Source organism: Chenopodium quinoa, unplaced genomic scaffold, assembly GCF_001683475.1.
Source record: "Chenopodium quinoa cultivar QQ74 unplaced genomic scaffold, ASM168347v1, whole genome shotgun sequence".
NCBI classification, from domain to species: Eukaryota; Viridiplantae; Streptophyta; class Magnoliopsida; order Caryophyllales; family Amaranthaceae; genus Chenopodium; species Chenopodium quinoa.
The window spans coordinates 1314078-1336508 of record NW_018743099.1 but is presented as its reverse complement, the minus strand read 5'-3'; the positions used below and the strand labels follow the sequence as shown (position 1 = coordinate 1336508).

General features: G+C 34.8%; 2 protein-coding genes across 2 annotated transcripts; both read left to right on the top strand.

Moving 5' to 3' along the window:
* The first annotated feature begins 3581 nt into the window (after positions 1 to 3581).
* Positions 3582 to 5514, top strand: LOC110731905. Its single transcript, XM_021911823.1, has 2 exons — positions 3582 to 3585; positions 4577 to 5514. Exons 1-2 carry the CDS (start codon positions 3582 to 3584, stop codon positions 5512 to 5514), a joined length of 942 nt encoding a protein of 313 aa, XP_021767515.1.
* A 4940-nt stretch (positions 5515 to 10454) lies between these two features.
* Positions 10455 to 18512, top strand: LOC110731828 (synaptotagmin-3-like). Its single transcript, XM_021911713.1, has 12 exons — positions 10455 to 10814; positions 12165 to 12263; positions 12339 to 12389; positions 12496 to 12619; positions 14164 to 14282; positions 14372 to 14473; positions 14555 to 14629; positions 14740 to 14816; positions 15137 to 15386; positions 16403 to 16777; positions 17804 to 17932; positions 18032 to 18512. The coding sequence occupies exons 1-12, from the start codon at positions 10704 to 10706 to the stop codon at positions 18158 to 18160; spliced, it is 1641 nt and encodes a 546-aa protein (XP_021767405.1). The 5' UTR covers positions 10455 to 10703; the 3' UTR covers positions 18161 to 18512.
* The last annotated feature ends 3919 nt before the right edge of the window (positions 18513 to 22431 follow it).

Below are 22431 nucleotides of genomic sequence, written 5' to 3'. Positions count from 1 at the left end.
CACCCCCGCCGTCACCCCAGACCCACCCTAACACTACCCCCACACACCACCGTTACCGTAACCCACCCCCACCCCACCACCGTTACCGTAACCCACCCCCACCCCACCAACGTCAACCCAGACCCACCCTAACACCACCCCCGCACCCACCATAATTACCGTAACCCACCCACCCCACCCCACCACCCACCGTAAATAAAAAAACCCAGACCCAAACCTTACCCCACCTCATCCACCACCGTCACCGTAAATAATAAAAACCCAGACCCATACCCCACCCCACCTACCACCATCACCGTAATGTACCCCACCCCACCCCACCCCACCCACCACCGTCACTGTAAAAAAAAAAAAAAAAAAAAAAAAAAAGACCCAACCCCAACCACACCCACCACCGTCACCGTAACACACCCCACCCCACCCCATACAAAAAAATCGAAAAAAAACCCAAACCCACCGTAACCCCACCCCACCCACCCCCACGAAACCCAACATCCTCGAAACCCCCCAACTCACTCTAACTGTTCACCCACCATAAAACTCCCTCCCTCCCTCGAAAAATCCTCCCTCCCCACCCACCCGAACCCAGTCTAACCGCCGCCGCACCCACCCTAACTCGGCCCCCTCTGTTGCCCACAACTTGAAAAAAAATTAAAAAGAAAAACAGAAAATAAAAAAAGGAAGAACGAAAACACCTTATATATTAATCCTGAATTTGGCCTCGAATTTGGTTTTAAAAGGCCAAATTCGATCATGAAACAACTAGATCTAGAGTTTCGTGGTCGAATTTGACCATAAAAACCGTTGTGCGTGGTGCCGGTAGACGGAGACGGAGAAACGAGATGGAAGAAAGGAGAATATAGACGGAAGAAGGGAGAAGAAGGAAGAAGAAGAAAGGAAGAAGGAAGAGGAGATGAGAGAGAAAACGAGAGAGCAGTGAGCATATTAGCAGCCATGGCTTCAAAAAATTGATAATACTACAGAAGAGGATTAAGAAAACGAGAGAGAAATCAAAAAGAGTACTAAAGAGACGATGGTAAGAGTGATCTGATTGGTGGAAAAGAAAACACACGGATCGTGAATTGGAATGTGTGCGATGATAGGCCGTTAGATGACATGCAAATCAATGGCTGATATTTAATATAAGACGGTGACACGGATCATGGGATAATGGATTTGGATATTATGTTTTTTTTATTCATAGCTACGTACTAATAAAAACACTACTGTACTCTTAACTTTATGTAACTTATAAATTGTAAGAAACACAAATGTTTGGAAATTGGAATTGATTCAACATGACATATTTAATGTATATTAGTTATATGTATATCAGTATATGTAATAAATAATCATGTATGGTACGATTGGTATCATACTATCATTGGTATGTATAGATAATCGATAAATGTATCTGATTATTAACACTTAAAACAGTTGATGATCGATCTAATTGAATACTTCTACTTCCCCACCCGTTTTCTTTAACTTGCAAGTTGCAACATATATATGTTGCAGCCTTGTAGGCACGTAATCTTAAAAGGTGATTAGAGAGGGTAAGACAACAAAGTAATTCAGCAATATAACTTTAACACCAAAATTATGGAATAGTTACAAACAATTGTCAATTATTACTTTATTAGACTAATGGGAAATTGAATAATCGTGATTTTAATTAAACATCCAAATATAGTTCCGTAACATTAAATTATTAGTTTATTACAATATCAATTATCGATTTATCGTATTCAAAGTACCAATTCATCAAATCATGGTTATGACGCGATCTTTAAAACAATTAAAACAAGAAGCTGATAGCCTGATAATATTTGATAATGAAACAATAATACATTAATACCTTATAAATTTGTAATAGACTAATATTTAATAAACAACAACAAGACTATAACCAAATTTGAAACATAACACATTAACATGATATAGAATGAATGAGAATTTCTGTAATTCTATATAATCTGATATCTGAATCGATTTATCGTATTCAAAGTAGCAACTCATCAAAACATGGTCATGACACGATATCTAAAAACAATCCAACAAGAAGCTGATAACCTAATAATATATATTTAATAATGAAACAATAATACATTAATACATTATAAATTTGTAATAGACTAATATGATAGTATCGAATAAACAACAACAAGAGTATAACCAAACTTGAACATAACATATTAACATGATATAGAATAATTGAATAAATGAAGATTTGTGTAATTGTATATAATCCGATGTCTGAAAATAAAGTGACGAAGTCCCAACTTTATATAAAACGAAAATAGCTAACCGGTCAAAAATCTCTTAAAACCCAATTTCTACTCGATCCATTATTTTTTTCACCAACCTATGCCGACCCGCTAATGAAATGGAAATACTAGTCCCAACTTGATATAAAACAAAACGCGCTAACTGGTCAAAACCACTTTTTAGAACTCGATTTCAACCCGATCCAATTTAACCGATTACCAAACTAACCCGAACGATTTTAGCACCAAACCGAGTATAAACCGAACCGATATGAATCGAACTAGCATTAACCCGGGTAAACCCGCCCCTGAACCGACCCATTTCAAAATAATTTGTTCATGACCCGAACCGATATGAACCCGGACCGACGTTGATCCGGTAAAACCGCCCCTGAACCGATCCGTTTCAAACCGGTCAGATCATGACCCGAACCGTTTATAAATCGAACGGGCATTGACCCGGGTAAACCCGCCCCTGAACCGACCTGTTTCAAACCGACCCGATTATTAACCGAACCGTTTAAAAACCGAACCGGCATTGACCCGATTAAATCCGCCCCTGAAGCGACCAGTTTCTAACCGATCTGATTATGACCCGAACTGTTTATAAACCGAACCGTTTATGACCCGAACCGAATTTAAATCGTTCAAAAATAAACCGAAACCGAACCGACCTGTGACTAATCAAAACCGAACTGAACCGACCCGCCGTCTAAATGAAACCGTTTTAACCCGAACCGTTTCAAACCGAAACCGTTTCAAACTGAGGTCAAACCGAACTGCCAGACCGAAGTCCCACCCCTAACTGCATTCATATCATCCCGTAAGCTGTTGCCATTGACGTTCACCGCTCCGGCTCCTGTTCTTGCTGTTGGCTGTCCCACAGTCGTCGCCTCCGGCCTCCTGTGCTCGGTGCTCCACTGCTCCGTCATCCACTCGTCCATATTCCGTGACTTTATAGGTGAATTACTGAATTTTTACCTCTTAATTTCTTATATTTACATACTATTTGTTTCGTTAATTAGTTTATAGATTTATATCTTGAATTCTTGATAATAAATTATGATGTATTGAGTTCATATTGATTGTTTAAGTCGAATTAGATACTTTGATAGCTAGAAATCAAGATCTTAATTTATGGGTGTTTGACCAAATGCTTGAAATTAGTAGTTTTGCTATAATTTGTGAAATTGAAATTGATGAATTTACTCTGGGTGTGAATTTAAGTGTTGTTAAATTTGTGGTTTTTTTTTTTTCTGAGAATTTGGTGTAATGTAGTAGAAGATTATCTTTGATTGGATTGAAAGGATAAAAATGGGTATTTGTTAAATTTAAGCATACTAGCTGTATTTGACGAAATTTTCGCGAGCATACTTAGCATAATAAGAGTGAGTACCTTAGAAGACGCATAATCAACCTCAGTACCTTCTGCATTTTCAATCAACCCGCCATTTAATTTAGATGATAATTTATCATCAAGTATTCCCTACTAATTAGATTGAGATGTATGAAAAAAATAAATAAATAAATAATAATAATATATATATTTCTGTCAAAAATATATTTCTCATATCATTTTGGAAAGGAATTCTATTTTCTGTATATGTTTTGAATGAGCAGTGCAAGGTCTTATGTTGACCCTTAGAAGTGAAAAATTGGACTATGATTGTTTAGATATACTCTAACATACATTGAACAGGATCTAATAGTTTACAGCGAACTAAGATTTGGTGGCATAAAAGCTGTTGTTGTTCAATAATTGATCATTAATGTCAGTGCTCTATTATCTTAAACTTCTCTGTTAATTATTTTCTTTTACAATAAAAGTGATTTGTCACCTCAAACTAGGAAGATACATACACGCAACACACACATACTCGCACACAGGAAGTACACACCGCAACATTACATTCTGCATAATTACTGTGATGTAACATATTGCCTTTAATAAAGCAATTAAAATTATGTATTAGTGTATTACACATCATTATATGGGGTACTAGCTTTTATTCAATTATACTGAATGTAATGAGTAAAAAAAAAAAAAAAAAAATTGAGTGCAAGCTGCTTATCCTTCCTACTAAAATGCTTATAATCTTACTGTGCGTTTCAAAACTGAAAGGATGGTTAAACTTATTGAAAAATGTGATATATGAAAATTGATGGTAGAATTGTGAGTATTTATTATATCATCTTAGTTCCTAATTTATAATATTGTTTTATATATCAGTGAATCATATCAAACCTTGCAAAACTCGAATTTGTTGCTCTTGATATTACTGGAAACAACTATCTGTCTTGGGTGTTAGATGCTGAAATACACTTAGATGCAAAGGGACTTAGTGATACTATTAAAGAAAACAGTACTGCAACAAGCCAAGATAAGGCTAAAGCTATGATATTCTTTCGCCATCACCTTCATGAAGACCTTAAGACTGAGTACTTGACTGTTAAAGATCCACAAGTCCTTTGGAGTAATCTAAAGGAAAGGTATGACCACCAGAAAACTGTGATATTACCAAAAGCTCGTTATGACTGGTTACGTTTAAGATTACAAGACTTTAAGTCTGTGAGTGAATATAACTCAGCCATGTTTAAAATTACATCACAATTGAAATTATGTGGAGAGAAAATCACGGATGCAGAAATGTTAGAAAAAACATACTCTACTTTTCATGCAAACAATGTTGTCCTGCAGACACAATACCGTGAAAAGGGTTTTACAAAATATTCTGAATTGATATCTTGTCTCCTTGTGGCTGAGCAAAATAATGAACTATTAATGAAAAATCATGGATCACGCCCAACTGGCTCTACTCCATTCCCTGAAGCGAATGCGACATCCCATACTGGAAAAGAGCAAAAGGCTAGAGATCACGCCAGCAGTCGTGGTCGAGGTCGTGGTCGAGGTCAGTGTCACGGCCGCGGACGTGGACATGATCGTGGTCGAGGTGGTCATTTTAGGAACTCATACTCTCACCAGAAGTGGGACAATAAAAATGGAAATAAGAATGAGAAGGTTAAAAATGAAAATATATGCTACCGTTGTGGAGGAAAAGGTCATTGGTCTCGTGTGTATCGCACACCAAAACATCTAGTAGACCTTTATCAACAATCAATCAAACAGAAAGGAAAGAAAGTGGAGACAAATTTGGTGTATGAGGATGGCGAAGGTGATTTTGATTACGGTGATACAACTCACCTGGAAGCGGCTGATTTCTTTCCTAATCCTGAAGAAAATAATTGAATAAATTATGTCCCATTGGCGAATAAACTCTGTTAATTAGCTTGCATTTATTATAGAATTTTATTGTAGTACTATGACTTTATGCTTTATGGAATATTTGTTTTTGGACAATTTTATGTTTTTGGACATTTTATGTTTCGCATATTTCATTATTTAATTTAAGTTATTTGATTTAGTGAATCTTATTTTAGTTTCTTTAATTCTATTAGAATATGTATCCCTTTGGAGCTCAATCATCAACCAATGGTGAAGATTTATGTCTAGTTGATAGTGCTACCACTCACACCATACTTAAAGATAAGAAATATTTTTCACAATTGGTGATGAAAGAGATTAGTGTGAGTACTATATCAGGTAGTACAAGAATTATAGAAGGCTCCGGAAGAGCAAATGTATTATTGCCAGGGGGAACAAAATTGGAAATTATTGATGCATTATACTCCCCTAAGTCTCAAAGAAATTTACTAAGTTTTAAAGATATTCGAAAAAATGGATATCATATTGAGACAATTAGTGAAGGAAATAATGAATTCCTTCAAATCACAAGTATAACTCAAGGCAATAAACTTATTATGGAGAAATTACCTACATTCTCCACTGGTTTGTACTATACAAAAATCGATACAATTGAATCACATGCTATAGTAAACCAGAAGTTTACTGATGACTTCAAAGTTTGGCATGACCGGTTAGGCCATCCCGGTTCAATAATGATGCGAAAAATAATCGAAAATTCATGTGAACACTCATTGAAGAGCCAGCAGATTCTTCATAATAATTTTTCATGTGCTGCTTGCTTAATAGGCAAGTTAATACTCCGGCCATCACCAGCTAAAATAAATTCCGAATCAATTACTTTTCTAGAACGTATACAAGGGGATATATGTGGACCAATTCATCCCCCGTGTGGGCCATTTAGATATTTCATGGTTTTAATAGATGCATCAACTAGATGGTCACACGTATCATTGTTATCAACTCGCAACCTGGCATTTGCGAGACTACTTGCTCAGTTGATCAGATTACGAGCACATTTTTCAGACTTTCCTATTAAAGCTATTCGTCTTGATAACGCTAGTGAATTCACATCCCAGGCCTTTGATGAATATTGCATGTCAATCGGGATTAGTGTTGAACATCATGTAGCACATGTTCACACACAAAATGGTCTTGCGGAATTGTTAATTAAACGTTTACAATTGATTGCTAGACCATTACTTATGAAATCTAAGCTTCCAACCTCTGCTTGGGGGCATGCTATATTACATGCAGCAGCACTAATTCGCATCAGGCCGACAAGTCATCATAAATTCTCCCCATCACAATTGGTTTTTGGTCAGGAACCAAATGTATCCCATTTGAGAATATTTGGATGTGCAGTATATGTTCCAATTGCTCCACCACAACGCACTAGAATGGGCCCTCAAAGAAGACTAGGGATATATGTTGGATATGAATCTCCATCGATAATTAAGTACCTAGAGCCAACGACAGGAGATTTATTTACGGCTCGTTTTGCAGATTGCCGCTTTGATGAATCAGTCTTTCCAACATTAGGGGGAGAAAATAAACATCTGCAAAAGGAAATCAGTTGGAATGAATTATCATTATCTCACCTTGATCCTCGTACTAAACAATGTGAATTGGAAGTCCAAAAGATAATTCATTTACAAAACTTAGCAAATCAATTGCCAGACTCATTTGCTGACCCAAAGAAAGTGACCAAGTCACATATACCAGCTGAAAATGCTCTGATTAAAATTGATGTCCCGGAAGGACAAGCCCAAATTGCAAATAATTCTAAAGCACGCCTGAAGCGTGGTAGACCCATCGGTTCCAAAGATAAAAACCCTCGGAAGAAAAAAGGAGCAACTATTGACAATGGCCAAACCGAGGAAGCTATTAATTTTGAAGGATCTCCAGAAGAGACCCTAGACATGATGAAAAAAGATATTCAGGTACCTGATAATGAAGAAATTTCAACAAATTCAATCATGTCTGGAGTTATATGGAACCGAAACCAAATCGACGTTGATGATGTTTTTGCATGCAATGTAGCATTAGATGTCATGAATGATGAAGAGGATCATGAGCCAAAGTCCATTGATGAATGTAGACAAAGAAGTGATTGGCAAAAATGGAAAGAAGCAATTGAAACTGAATTGAAATCTCTTGAAAAAAGAGTAGTATTCGGACCTGTAGTCCGTACACCTGAAGGTGTAATACCAGTGGGATATAAATGGGTCTTTGTACGAAAAAGAAATGAAAATGGTGATATTGTAAGATACAAGGCCCGATTAGTTGCACAAGGATTCTCACAAAGACCCGATATTGATTATGAGGAGACATACTCTCCCGTGGTGGATGCAACTACTTTTAGATTTCTAATCAGTCTGACAATAAGAGAAGGACTTGATTTACGCTTGATGGATGTAGTCACAGCTTACCTATATGGCCCACTAGATAATGACATATACATGAAACTTCCAGAAGGATTTAAACTGCCAGAAGCAGCAAATGGAAGTTCTCGAGAACAGTACTCAATAAAATTGAATAGATCTCTATATGGATTGAAACAATCAGGGCGCATGTGGTATAATCGACTAAGTGAGTACTTGTTGAAAGAAGGGTATAAGAATGACTCTATATGCCCATGCATTTTTATAAAGAGATTTGTATCAGGATATGTCATAATTGCAGTATATGTTGATGATTTAAATATTATTGGAACTCCTGAAGAGATTTCAATAACAATGGAGTGCTTAAAGAAAGAATTTGAAATGAAAGATCTTGGAAAAACTAAATTTTGCCTAGGGCTACAAATTGAACACCTAAAGAATGGAATCCTTGTGCACCAGTCAACATACATAGAAAAGGTCCTTAAAAGATTTGCTATGGATACAACACATCCACTGAGTAGCCCCATGGTTGTTAGAGCACTTGATGTAGAAAAAGATCCCTTCCGACCTCGGAAGAATGATGAAGAAATTCTTGGTCCTGAAGTACCATATTTAAGTGCAATAGGGGCATTAATGTATCTTGCTAGTCATACACGGCCCGACATATCATTTTCAGTAAATTTGTTAGCAAGATTTAGCTCATGCCCCACCCGAAGGCATTGGAATGGGGTTAAGCATGTACTTCGTTACCTTCAAGGTACGAAAGATATGGGTTTGTTTTTCTCTAACCTATTCAAAGAAGGTTTGATTGGTTTTGCAGATGCAGGGTATATGTCTGATCCTCATAATGCTAGATCACAAACTGGATATGTGTTTATGTGTGGAGGTACTTCTATTTCTTGGCGTTTTATGAAACAAACGATTGCAGCTACTTCTTCTAACCATGCAGAAATTTTGGCAATCCATGAGGCTAGTCGTGAATGTGTATGGTTAAGATCTGTAATTCAACATATACAGACAGATTGTGGCATAAACTCCGAGAAAGAAGTTCCAACGACTTTATATGAGGATAATGCAGCATGCATCGCCCAGCTTAAGGAAGGGTATATCAAAGGTGATCGAACAAAGCACATTTTACCAAAATTCTTCTACACTCATGATCTACAGAAGAATGGTGATATAAAAGTTCTTAAGATTCGCTCGAGTGAAAATTTGGCAGATTTGTTTACTAAGGCGCTCCCAACCGCCACATTCAAAAAGTTAGCTTACGGCATTGGATTGCGTCGTCTTAAAGATCTCAAGTGATGTAGTCATGAGGGGGAGTTAATGCGCGCTGCACTCTTTTTTTCCTTAATCATGGTTTTTCCCACTGGGTTTTCCTGATAAGGTTTTTAACGAGGCAGCATCTTATGCGCATTATAAATTATTTGTACGGGTTTTTTTTTAGTAAATTTTAGTTATCGTTTTATAGTCATCCAAGGGGGAGTGTTATGAAATATTAAATGTGGATGACTATTATCCCATGTATTATCTAGAATATTCTAGAGTTGGGTATTTGATCTTATCCGATGCTGGAACCCTAGATAATATATATGTATAAATATCCCGTATTAGATGGAATAAGAATACACACAAAAATTTTCTCTGATCTCTCCCATTATTTCTTCTTAATATTTAACAAAGTTATGATTTTTTTGGATAAAGAAATTGGATACCATTGGATAGTTTTTTTTTTAAGATAAATGAGTTAATTTAGATTTTTTTTTCTTACCTTACTAAAATCAGAATAGATTTTGGTTAAAAAATTATTCGTTTAAAGTTTTACTAGGATCATATTAGTAAACCAATTCAACCCAAAGACTCTCAAAGGGGTGATGTGGTATTGGAGAGGATTGTACAAAGAACCTTAACTTAAATAATTATCTTATAAATTTGTTTATTTTATTTTATTTTTTACATCATAAGTTTTTTCTAAAAAAGTTTTTCAAAGCAAGATACATTTTATATACTTCCTCAGTTCACTAAAGTGTATTTGTTATAGAATTGAACTTATATTTACTGAGCTTATTCAAAACAACAACACTTTTTTTTTTTCCTAAATATGAGTACATTTTAAGCTATAGTCTTATTAATATACTATCACCGTTTCAAATAATTTGCATCAACTAGACCTATTCTACTCATACTTTATATCAAATTGTTGTATATAATTTAAAATGGAGGTAGCAAAAGAGAACTAGTAATAATAATTTCAATTTATCAAAAAAAAAAAAAATCAGTTCTCTTAATGTAGGGTGAATTAAATGGGCCTTATTAAGTACTGCATCCGTTTTATATTATTTGCAATTATATGACATAAATTAAAGAGAAAAAATGTTTAATCGTTGTAAAAAAAAATTGAAACGGTGGTAGTATTTGATTTTTCAAATAAACAAATGCCTCATAAATTAATTTCAGGTATGTTTATTCACATTTTCAAAGTGTCGTTATTATTGTATTTGTGGGGTACTTATTTTATAGAAAAACCCAGGTTGTTATTATCATATTTCTTGTATAAACCAAAATACAAAACAACTATGAACACTGTATTTCGACATTTGGTCTTTCTTTGAGAGCGAAACCCAGGTTGTCGTAGCGTTTTCGAATTCCTTGTAAAACAATTTCCAATTATTTCCACCAAACTCAAAAATCCCACATTCAATTTTATCAATTTCTTTATTGAGTTGCTGCACAATTTCTGAAAAATGATCATTTCATAGCTAAAGACTGATAATTTCAAAGAAAAAAGATATGGGTTTTGTGAGTACTTTTATAGGAATTCTGGGTTTTTGCATTGGTCTTCCAATTGGACTTGCTGCTGGATTTTTCTTCTTTATATATTCCAAGCCTAAAGATGTTGAGGTAATGCACATTTACTGTTTGATAAATTGTTTGACTGAGTCATGATTATTTTAGACTTATGATCATGACATAATCTTTCCTGTGTTCTTGTACTTTGTTTTTATGTTTTCATCATATTATTTGTGAGTTTTTGATTGCTAAATGATTTTGTTCTTGGGTTTTAGTTATTTCAGCTGTATTTTCATTAATATATCAAATGAATAGATTTTGGTTTATCTAGTTGACTACTTCAAGCCCAATAGTTGCGAGATATTGATAAACTTTAAATGGAATTGATCATTATGTAGACATTCAATGGGTATCTGGGGTTGAAGTTTTCAGCTAAGTTGTTGATTCACTGAATTGATTATCTGGAATATAATAAGGGATTGAAGATTTTGGCTAAGTTGGTTCATTCAATGGTTATATTTCTGGTTTGTTTGATAGTTGGCAGTGATGTCATGTTGGGTGGGAATGTAATCAAATAAATTAAAAGAAAAAAAATGAAAAAGATATGGGTTGATGTTGTATTGCTGTATCTTCCTTTTGATGGCCAGATATCAAATTAAAAATGTTGCAAAGATCTTCAATATTATACTCCGTAATGGTTTAAATTATTCAGCTTGTTTATTCTTATAATGTATTGATTATATTTTAATATACATATGGTTGTAATATAAACAGAATAAAGTCACCCTCCCCCCCTCCTTTTATTTTATCCAAAAAGTTCTAAATGCATGTCCCTGCAGGCCCCTGTGGTGTACTCTCTGGGTGACCTCGTATGAAAGCCGTTTTTCAACTTTATAATATGAGAATATATACCGTGTGAGTGTCTACCAGCTTAGTTGGTAAAGTCTTGGGGTTTGTACCCTTGACTTTATAATTAAAAATTGATACAATGTTTTGTATCTTGTTTAACCCATTACCTTTGATAATCCTGATACACCTAAATAAGTGTTTGATAATACATTGTAGCATACTCATTAAGGGCTTCTACCTCTCAACAAAGTAACAGAGTATATTTGATAATCCTGATACACCTAAAATTTAATCTAATATTTAAAATTGCTGTTTTTTTTTTCCTAACAAATTATGATGGCTTTTTTTTTTTTTTTTTTTTTGGGCATTAAATGGGCATTTAAAATTAATTGGTCAGTGCAATTTATTTTGATGTTTTGGATTAAGGAGGTCTGCAGGGACTGCAGCATTGGCGATACTACTTAGACTAACGAGATGGCAAGTTGCTCAGATGCAACATATTAACAATCTTATTCAGTTGCTTAATCTGTAACTTAATTTTACAAAATCTTTTCATTAACAAGGTTTCTTAAATTGTTTTATTACTTATGAGCTTGTTAAACATGGACACAGGAGCAAGTTGTTACCCCACTTCAGGAATTCGATACAGATACTCTATTGAGTGTTTTACCTGATATTCCAAACTGGGTAAAGAGTCCTGATTATGAGCGAGTAAGTAGTACTTTTCATATTTCTTATCAATTATCAACAAAAATGAAGATATCTAAGCAGGCTTCAATATATCAGGTAGATTGGGTGAACACGTTTGTGTCGGATATGTGGCCTTATCTCGATAAGGTGAGTTTCCCTTGGCGAAATTATCTTTTGAGTGAGTAAGCTCTGATGCTCAATTCATTAATATTTAGTGAGTAAGCTCTGATGCTCAATTCATTAATATTTACAGGCAATCTGCAACACGATCAGAAGCACGGCAAAACCTATGTTTGCTGATTACATAGGAAAATATCAGATAAAGGACATTGATATTGAGAATCTAAGTCTTGGAACCCTTCCACCTACTTTTTATGGTGAGTATGCTTTACCAGTTTGGTTTATTAGCTAGTACACATATATGGTACATGTATTATATATTTTGCATGGAAAAACAAATCTTTCCACGAACCTAGTAATTTTTCACCTAATTTTGAGGAATTACAGTAGCAGAAAAGAAGGGTATGATTGATATGTGGTGGCTAATATATATATGCAAAAGAAATTCTGTGTATGATTCTTCTAATTTCGGCATAGTCCTTTTGAATTAAAACATACTCAGATGTGGCTCGGCCTGACACTATGCTCTTCTCTGAATCTTAACATGGAATTTGGTTGAAAAGAAACTGTAAATTTTTCACTAATTCAGTCGAAAAGAAACTGTAAAAGGAACCTGTTTAGGGAAGTCACGTTTACAGTTTATAACAGGTACTCTGAATCTTTGAGGCAACTCTTAAGGGCATGATCAGATCTCTACAATTCCAGTCAAGAATTTTTTTTTATTAACACTGCTGTGGTGTTTACCGCGATAGAAAGTTTTGATTCAAACTAGTTCTTTCAGATTCTCAGCTTTGGTGTTCAGCTGTAGATTGATTTCAGCTGATGCTATGTTGGTTGTATTCTAGCTTGGTCAAGTCCTGGTTTCTATTGTGTGAATCTGTATCTGCTATTTTCTGTCTTTTTAGGCTTATTATTACAGTTTAGCTCTTAGTTTCCTGAACTCCAGAAGCGGCTTTAACCTATGTTATGTCAGATTAGACAAATTTAGCTTTTAAAGCTACTGCAGTAGTTTAATTTTCTGTCTTCTGCTTCTATATTTTTATTTATTTATTTTTTTTAATCTTAATTTGCTATACAAAGCTCATTCAGTTTGTGGCTCCTTTGTGCTGTCTTTAGCTTGATGCTTAGATTTGATTCAATTATATTGTCACTCTGATATTAGCTTATATCAGCTTGTGTTGAACCCAGGTGACCTCCTCACTGCTGATGTTATTGTGATACTTCATAGTAAATCAGTGGCTGTACTTCCGCTGTTTGTTCCTTTATGTTTGTCCCATTTGCTTAATGTACAATATTCAGCACACATCTTTGACTAATTATATCTTAATTATGTCTAATTAATAATTGTAGAATTAATAATTTGAATCTAACAAGACTCTACATGGCAATATAGTTTTCTTTTATGTCGGTTACTTGGTGAGTATACTCGTATTCAAAGTTTATAAGTTTGATCGATCAGATGAAATCTACCTTAGTATTTTCTCAATCTAATGGCCAATAAAAAAAATTGTCTGTTCATTGGAATTCAATCCCTCTAAATATCTTGGTTTGCAAATGTATACTTCATGTTACCTTTGATATCTTTTGTCAAAGGTATACTCTTTATTTCATGCTGAGATTGAAGATAATTCAGCGGAATTTGTGTAATCTTTTGGACAAGAAACATATCTTGTTTTCTCCGGCTTAACTACAATTGATGTCTTTTCAATGTCTGCTCTGGCCTGTGAAGTTTAAGTCCAGCTTAACTTTTATTTCTTCAGTTTCACCTGAAAACCTCATTTTCACTGGATGCCTTGTGCAGGTATGAAAGTATATGAGACAAATGAAAAGCAACTAGTCTTGGAACCAGCAATTAGATGGGCAGGAAATCCCAATATTGTGTTGGCTGTAAAGTTGATGTCTGCAAAAATTAGGGTTCAAGTAAGAATTGACTGGGAAGCTCAATTCAGGTATTGTTTAGTCCATATTAAGATCCAAAATCATACTGAACCAAATATCCTCTTTTTCAGCTTGTGGACGTACAAGTATTCGCTAATCCTAGGATACACCTGAAACCCCTTGTTCCAACATTCCCATGTTTCGCTAGTATAGTGGTCTCATTAATGGAACAGGTACTGTCCTGTATCAGTTTTTGTATGTTGCATCAAAATTTGCTAGCAACTCCCTTTGTTGATCTTATAATCTTTTTGCAGCCGCATGTGGATTTTGGACTAAAAGTTCTTGGAGGAGATGTCATGTCCATACCTGGTCTTTATCGCTTAGTTCAGGTGCAACCATAGGATTTATTTGATGGGTAGGACTGTAGGATATATATTTTGGTTCAGGTCAAATTGTTGACAAAACTGCATAGCAGACTGACTAGTCTGTCTGTGTGCAGGAAACTATCAAGAAACAAGTTGCAAGCCTCTATCACTGGCCCCAATCACTTGAAATTCCCGTTCTTGATACTTCAACGTAAGAATTCCTTTGTAGATGGGTGAGCTGTATATATAAACATATAAATACACACACACGCACAAATTATACTAGACCTTGATGCATTTTGAAACACTATTAAGAATGCAGAAGCAGAGGTGTACCAGACAACAAGTAAGGCTGTTTTTGTTATCAAAGTTTACGCTAGAATTCCATGTTAAATGTTTAAGATTTAACACCATACTTGTATACCATTGCCCCCGCCCCTCCAAACTTCCCTCCTCTTCTACCAGGATATATTCATCTCTTCCTTTATTAATTTTTTTTTTTTTTTGGTTATATATCCAATATTCATGCAGCGTTGCCATACAGAAGCCTGTTGGCATATTACATGTGAAAGTTATCCGAGCAATGAAGCTTTTGAAGATGGATCTTTTAGGAACATCTGATCCATATGTTAAATTAAGGTTGAGTGGTGTAAAAAGGCCATCAAAAAAAACATCTGTCAAGAAAAGAAACTTGAATCCGGAGTGGAATGAGGACTTTAAGCTAATCGTCAAGGATCCTGAAACCCAAGTTCTCGAGCTACAAGTTTATGACTGGGACAAGGTTTTCTTCTTAAACCTCTTAGACTATTATGTTTTTGCTTTTAGTCATAATTATCACCCAACTATAGTACAGTTTCAGGTTTAAAACATATTGAATTAATACCCTTGACTTCTACACAAAGAAAATAACTATGCAGGAGTATGAATGATTAATTGATTGTTACTCATTAATCAAAGACTATTAGACATAACCTATTCTATTAGTAGACCTGTGGAAATTTAGAAATGACAGCTTTAGAAGATAATCATAGAATAATAGACTCTGAAATATGTTGTTACAGATCTTAAAACTCTTACAATACTAGTAATTTAATAGTATAAATATCCAAGTATGTAGTATAGGAATGTTATTGAACTATTATATATGAAGTACAATCATTTTTTCTTTATTCTTTATCTCCATGCAGTGATTCTTATAACTCTGCTGTAGGAGGAACATGTGTTTTTTTTTTTTTTTTTTTCTTCAAATAGACATTGTGAAACTGTGTAGCATTGCAGTGCTCCTATCTTGATAATTAAAGCTTATTAGATGAAAGTGTTCTGTGCACAAAAGCCAAACTGCAATAAATTTAAAATATGCTTGGAGAGTTTAAGACCTGTACTGAAAGTCGAATAGCAATGAATTTCCAAAATCTCCCGAACACTTAAGCAGAGATGTTGGTCACAAACTAACAACTACTGTTGTGATAATTTTTTATGTTTATATATTTGGATTCTTTTATTAGATGTCAATATCTGTATGTGAAAATTTGTGGTTTCAAACTTTCACTCATGGTTGATTTAGCTTGTTGACCAGATACACCAAATTTCATTATGCATCCTGCTTTCTAATTTCACATCCCTTATTAAAAGAGTATATATAAGATTTATTGGGTTACGTATTCATAGTTGGATTCTCTCACATTTATTTTTTGGCTAATGTTTACATGACCATAGTTGAAGGTATATATAATTATACATAGCTTAATCCTCTTACAACTGCAGTTGATGCTTATTTTTTAATGCTTTTGCATGCAGTTTGGAGGAGATGATAAACTAGGGATGCAAGTAGTTCCTTTAAATCAACTAACTCCCCATGAGGCAAAGGTTTTTACCCTCGATTTACTCAAGAGTTTTGATGTGAACGATTCTCCAGATAAGAAGCTAAGGGGACAACTTGTAGTTGAACTCACTTTTGATCCTTTCAAGTTGGAGAGTGACAGCTTTGCGGCGCCAGGGGATGAAATGATGAGTAAACAGAACAGCTTAACTAAATCTTTGTCCGATGCTTCGATTACTAGTGAAGGAGGAGCGCTTTTGGTTAGCGTCATATCAGCTAAGGATGTAGAGGGAGAGCATCACACCAACCCTTATGCTCAGATTGTGTTCAGAGGTGAAAAAAAGAAAACAATGGTGAGTTTTTTTTTTTTTTTTTTTTTTTTTTTTTTTTTTTTGTTACATTCTTAATGATCAAAGCTTCTCTCTGATGATAACCTCTCATATAAGCAAGCAACTCATCTCGAGACTTTCAACAAAGAAAATGTTTCAATGAAAGTGTTGTCAAGCATGAAATTTAATCAATATGATGCATTATATATATATTTGCAACCAGCAAGAGAAAATTGCTTTTAAATTCTAGTTCTTCATATAATTTTGATCTAGACTCTAGAGCTTGTTGGATTCGGCAGGTTTTTGTGCTCAACAAGAAGCCAATGTTACCTTCCCTCTGTCTGAAATTGATAATTACTTTAGAATTGTTGTTTGAACAAGTAATGTGACAACTAATGCAAATGGGTGTGGCTTATATCAGAGATTCTTTTATACACTCGGTTGCACATAGAGGTAGGTGCACCCAAGGGTAATTTTTACTTTATACTAATAATTTTGGATGAGCAAAAAATGTCAAATGAACAGAAAATCCTGGATGTATCTAAAAAAATTCTGGCTTATACTTCTTATTACATCTGTGAACAACTTGCTTTATACTGGGAGATTTTAAAACACTACTTTGTATATGTGGGGTCAGGGCTGCTAGGCCATGATTTCAGGCAAAATTTGCATGGTGCTAAAATGTAAGGAGTTTTCTCTCTCTCTTTTCTTTTTTTTTTTTTTTTTTTTTTTTTTTTTTTGGAGATGCATTAAACCAAAATATTAGGTGCTTGAGTATTCATGTTTTCCCTATGTCTGATTCATGTGAGAATTTTTAGACAGAAATAGGTAGGGTTATACTGAAGTTCCATCTTATTTTATCAATTTCTTTTTCAAGTGACATAGTTTTTGTTGGACTTGTTTTTTATCGAAAAAATGCCTTTACTCAAGACTGTGCAGTCGCTCAAGTTCAATTCCATCTGTTTCGAAATACATCAATTTCTTTGAATTTTTAATAGGATGAAAAAATATTCATAAATTTCACACTGATGCATGTACATGTTTTTGCAGACTATCAAGAAGAATCGGAATCCACGGTGGGATGAGCACTTTAGTTTTATGATTGACGAGCCACCTTTGCATGAAAAGTTGTGCATTGAAATCCTAAGCAAACGCAGAACTTTTGGTTTTACAAGAAAAGTAAAAATATGCTCCTATCAATTGCCTTAGTTTTAGCATCTTAAAGCTGTCTGTTACTACCATTCCATGTCAATTAACTGAGGACTTTATATTGTGCAGGAGTCACTTGGATTTGTGGAGATCACTCTAGCAGATGTTGTGAACAATGGACGACTGAATGAGAAATATAATCTGATCAATTCAAAGAATGGAATTATACATGTTGAGTTGGAGTGGCAGACAGTATGATTTCAAAAAATTTACCTGAAGAACCTTCATCGTATATACATTTTGCCTTGTGTGGCCATGGAGTCTTGATAACCTCGTCTGAAAGATGGGTGAAGACTGTAAATCATCCGTTCTCAAGCCTCTAGATATGTCAGGAATATCCAAAGATTTCCCGAGGTTGAATTTTTTTTTTTTCTTTTTTCCCATTTTACAGGGTGATACAGACTTTTTTTGTCCATTGAGTACATAGGTTATTACATGTGAAAATAAAAGTATTTGGAGTTGTGCATATGCCATTTGATACATGTACTGCACAATTGATGCGGCAATAATGAAAAGCTTATAATTTCAAAGAATGTGATTTACAAGTTGATATTGAAGGCCATGTCAAGAGGATGAGATTTGTTTCTTCTTCCTTTGCTGATTATGTATACATGAGTAATGAGTTCAGACTTCAGAGTTTAGTCTCTGAAAAAGGAACAACTTTCTATGGATATATGTTGACCCGAGGTCATGTGTGTCCAATATTAATTGTACTCCATTAACAATATTCACTCAAACATAATAGATGCAAGTTTGTGTCTGTTAATAATATACTTCTTACGATTAGGGGTGAGCACAACCGGGTACCCGGTGAAAAACGAAGGAACTGGTCTTGGAACTGGTTTGTACCGGGTCCTAGATTTTGGAACCAGACCCGGAACCGGTATAACCGGGTCCAGAATATTTAGAACTGGAACTGGAACTGGTGGTAACCGGTTCTAGAACCGGGTACCCGGTTACATATCCAAAGGAAAAATCAGATTTGATCGATAAACAAAAATTATATTTATTTAAAAAAAAAATATAAACCTAAAAGTATTATATGAAAATTGCAGAAAATAAAGATGAAAAAAAGTAGATCTGAGCATTTAGAGAATGTACAGTAGCTAACTCGAGTTGTATTACATAATCATGGCTTTTTCATAAATTTATTGGCCTGAAATCACACAAATCATCCCTAAAACTCAGAATAATAGAGTATGTAAGCTTGATTCATCTTTAATCTTCATCTGTTTTCGGCCTCTTCTTCACCACCTTCATCTTTTACCTCTTTCTATTGTACAAATAAAAATTAAGGATGGAAAAAAGTGGATTTAGATACAAGAATTTGGGAAAAAGATAAGAATGGAGTGATTAATTTAAGTTGGGTGAAATAATCATCAAATTGGAGTTTGATGTTTGACGGATGAAAGTAGAAATTATGAGTGGTTTTTGGTGGGAGATGAAATGAAAAAAACATGAGTTAAAAAAAAGTACTCCTTAAATATATGGTGACTAATTAGGTTAGAAATAAAGTGTGGGCTAGGAAATTATAAGGCCCAATAGATAATTATGCCCCATATATTCAGAGCAGGCCACGAATAACATATTTTTAAAGCAATGCAACCAGTTCCGGGTATCCGGTGGGTACCGGGTCCGTAAAATCAAGAACTGGAACTGGAACCAGTTATAACCGGTTCCTGATTTTTGGACCCGGACCCGGAACCGGTTGCACCAGTTCCAGTTCTGGACCCGGCGGGTCCTAACCAATTCCGGGTCCAAAACCGGGTACCCAATAATTTTGCTCACCCCTACTTACGATGTATATTTTTCAGTTACGTTTCATAATTTGTTACTATAATGTATTAGATCAATTTTTCTAATACATATACTCCGTATAATTTAATTAGTAACGGGATATACTATTGGGCATTGGCAGATGATAACGAAAAATTCTAAGTTTCTCAAATGGTAAAGTTGTAAATAAATACAATTTTTCTCAAATGGCAAAATTATACTCCTTAATTTTTTTATTATTTTTTAAAATAAATTAATCATCAAGTATTGACCTAAATAGTAAAGAAAAAAAATTAGAGAAAGTACATGTTTATCTTCATAATAAGCAAAAATGTGTTTTAATTTTATTTCTGTCAATAAGTCAACAATTTATATTAAATAGGGGTCCAACTAATATTGATTTATTTACGCAAATGCCATACTGATTGAGAAATTTTATTGGTTGTGTTTGGTAAATAGCTTATTTGAGCAAAATTAGCTTATTTGGCCTATATTAGCTTGTTGACTATTAAATAAGCTAATTTAAGATGTTTGGTACTTTCGTGGGAAACTTATTTAAAGAGCTCATTTCACTAAATAAGCTCTTATTAGGAGCTTTTTCAATTAGCTTACTCATTAATTTAGGGTTAAATACCACTTATACCCCAATTTAATTTAAAATTCTACCTAAACCACCTACCTCACAATTAGCTTATTGGTCATTTTACATACTCAAACAACTTTAAGTTATCAGTTGTTTACCAAACATTTTTATACAATCAGCTAATAAAATAAGTTAGTCAAATCAATTAATACAATCAGCCAGTGAAAATTAGCTAACACAATCAGCTTCATCTTTCAGCTATAAGCTATTCACCAAGCATGTCCATTGATTTATTTATAGAAATGCCATTAGATAAATGATTTTTGTTTATCATAATATAAACTGGAGCTTAGGGATGACAATATTAAATAGATATCCACTAACCCGCTCCACTCGTTTTAAATAAATGGATGAAAACCCAAATTAAATGGATAAAAAGCAAGTGACGGATAAAGTTAGTGATTGATTGGATTGGACGTGGATGACACTCTACTTCACTCGCTAACCATCCACCTACTCATTTAACATATATTGAAAAATATTTGTAAGAATTATAATAATAAAATATGAATTTTGCAAGAAAATTACTTAGCAAATTAACTTTTTAAACAATATGTTGTTATTGTTTTTTTTATTAAAGAAAAATTGTATTAAAAAACAGAAATGTAGAGTCTATGTGGATTTTTTTTCACTTTAAATACTCATTCATTGTCATACGCTCTACCCGTTTAATCCGCGAATGATGGACAAATGAATATGGATGATGGGTGAAGCGTGTGACGAGTGGATGTTGATGAAGCGATTGTAATAATGGATGGATGCGGGTGAAGCTCCACCCGATTCAAATATGATCAATTGTCATCTCTACTAGGGCTCCTTAAAAAAAATCTTTCAAAATTAGTTCATATTTATGGGAACTTTAAGGGTGGAGATCAGATCTGTTTATTCTTGCCCCTCTCTTAAAATTCTGTGGTAATCGTTTATAGGCTTGGAAGAGAAATGGGTTATGTTTTGGGTGTTTTTTTTGTCCCTCGGGAGAGTTACGTCATCAAGACTGGTCTTGCGTGGTCTGTATCTACAAAATACGGAGATTCCGGTTGGTAGGAGCTTCGCCTCCGACGATCAAGTTTGTATCGGTCAAAGAATACGAAAAGGTGCGAAAAGGTAAAAGTGGGATGTTCTCGGATTCCGGGATCAAGTGTTTTTTCTGTTGTGAGAGAATGTAGGTAGAAAGTAATAAATGAACGTGTCCCTAAACAGGGGGAAATCACCCTATTTATAGGGTCATCGGATATTGTGCCCCTGCCTAAGTTACAAGAAACCTAGGACTGATGGGCTGCGCCACATTGCGACTTTAATTTCTCTGGATTTGGTCCGTAAAGGCAGCCTTTTGCCCAACTGTAGACACCTAAAAATGTCTCCCCAAAACCAAACTCGATGATGAACAATCTTTCACCGCCATTATTGGTCGGGTTCGGTATTTAATCCCGAGAGTGCTTAAAAATTGTATTTAATTAAATTCAATTTTTGAATAGTCCATGGATCAGTCTTGATGTTTAGTCAAAGCATAGTTCATTTTTAATTTCAGCCCAAACCTTTTTATTTTATTATTTAGGCCCAAACCTTTTATTTATTTATTTATTTATTTATTTTGGTCCTATTAATAATAATAAATCAGAAATGACCCGAAATTATTAATAGCACTTAAAAATACTGAACGAAATTAGGGTTAAAAATGAATTTAGACGGAAAAAACGGACTACAGGCTCCTGCGTCACGGCAATTGTCCACCGTGTCCCGGGAATTTGCCCCGTCTGACGGTGGGATTCCCCGTGACACGGTGTCTCTGCTGTGACACGGGGCAATTCCGTGTCCTTTTCGCGTAAACCCTTCACGCGTTTTATTCCCCGTACCCTAAATATTTCTCGGGTCACACAGCTGTCCACCGTGTCACGGGAATTTGCCCCGTCTGACGATGCCAGACACCGTGTCATAGTGCCCTCTATCGTGTCGCGGTGCAATTTTTTTAGGGTTTTTATCTTTTTAGGGTTCCGTGTGTTCCCTCAACACATTTTTCTATAAATACCCTCTCATTTCTGATGTACGGGGT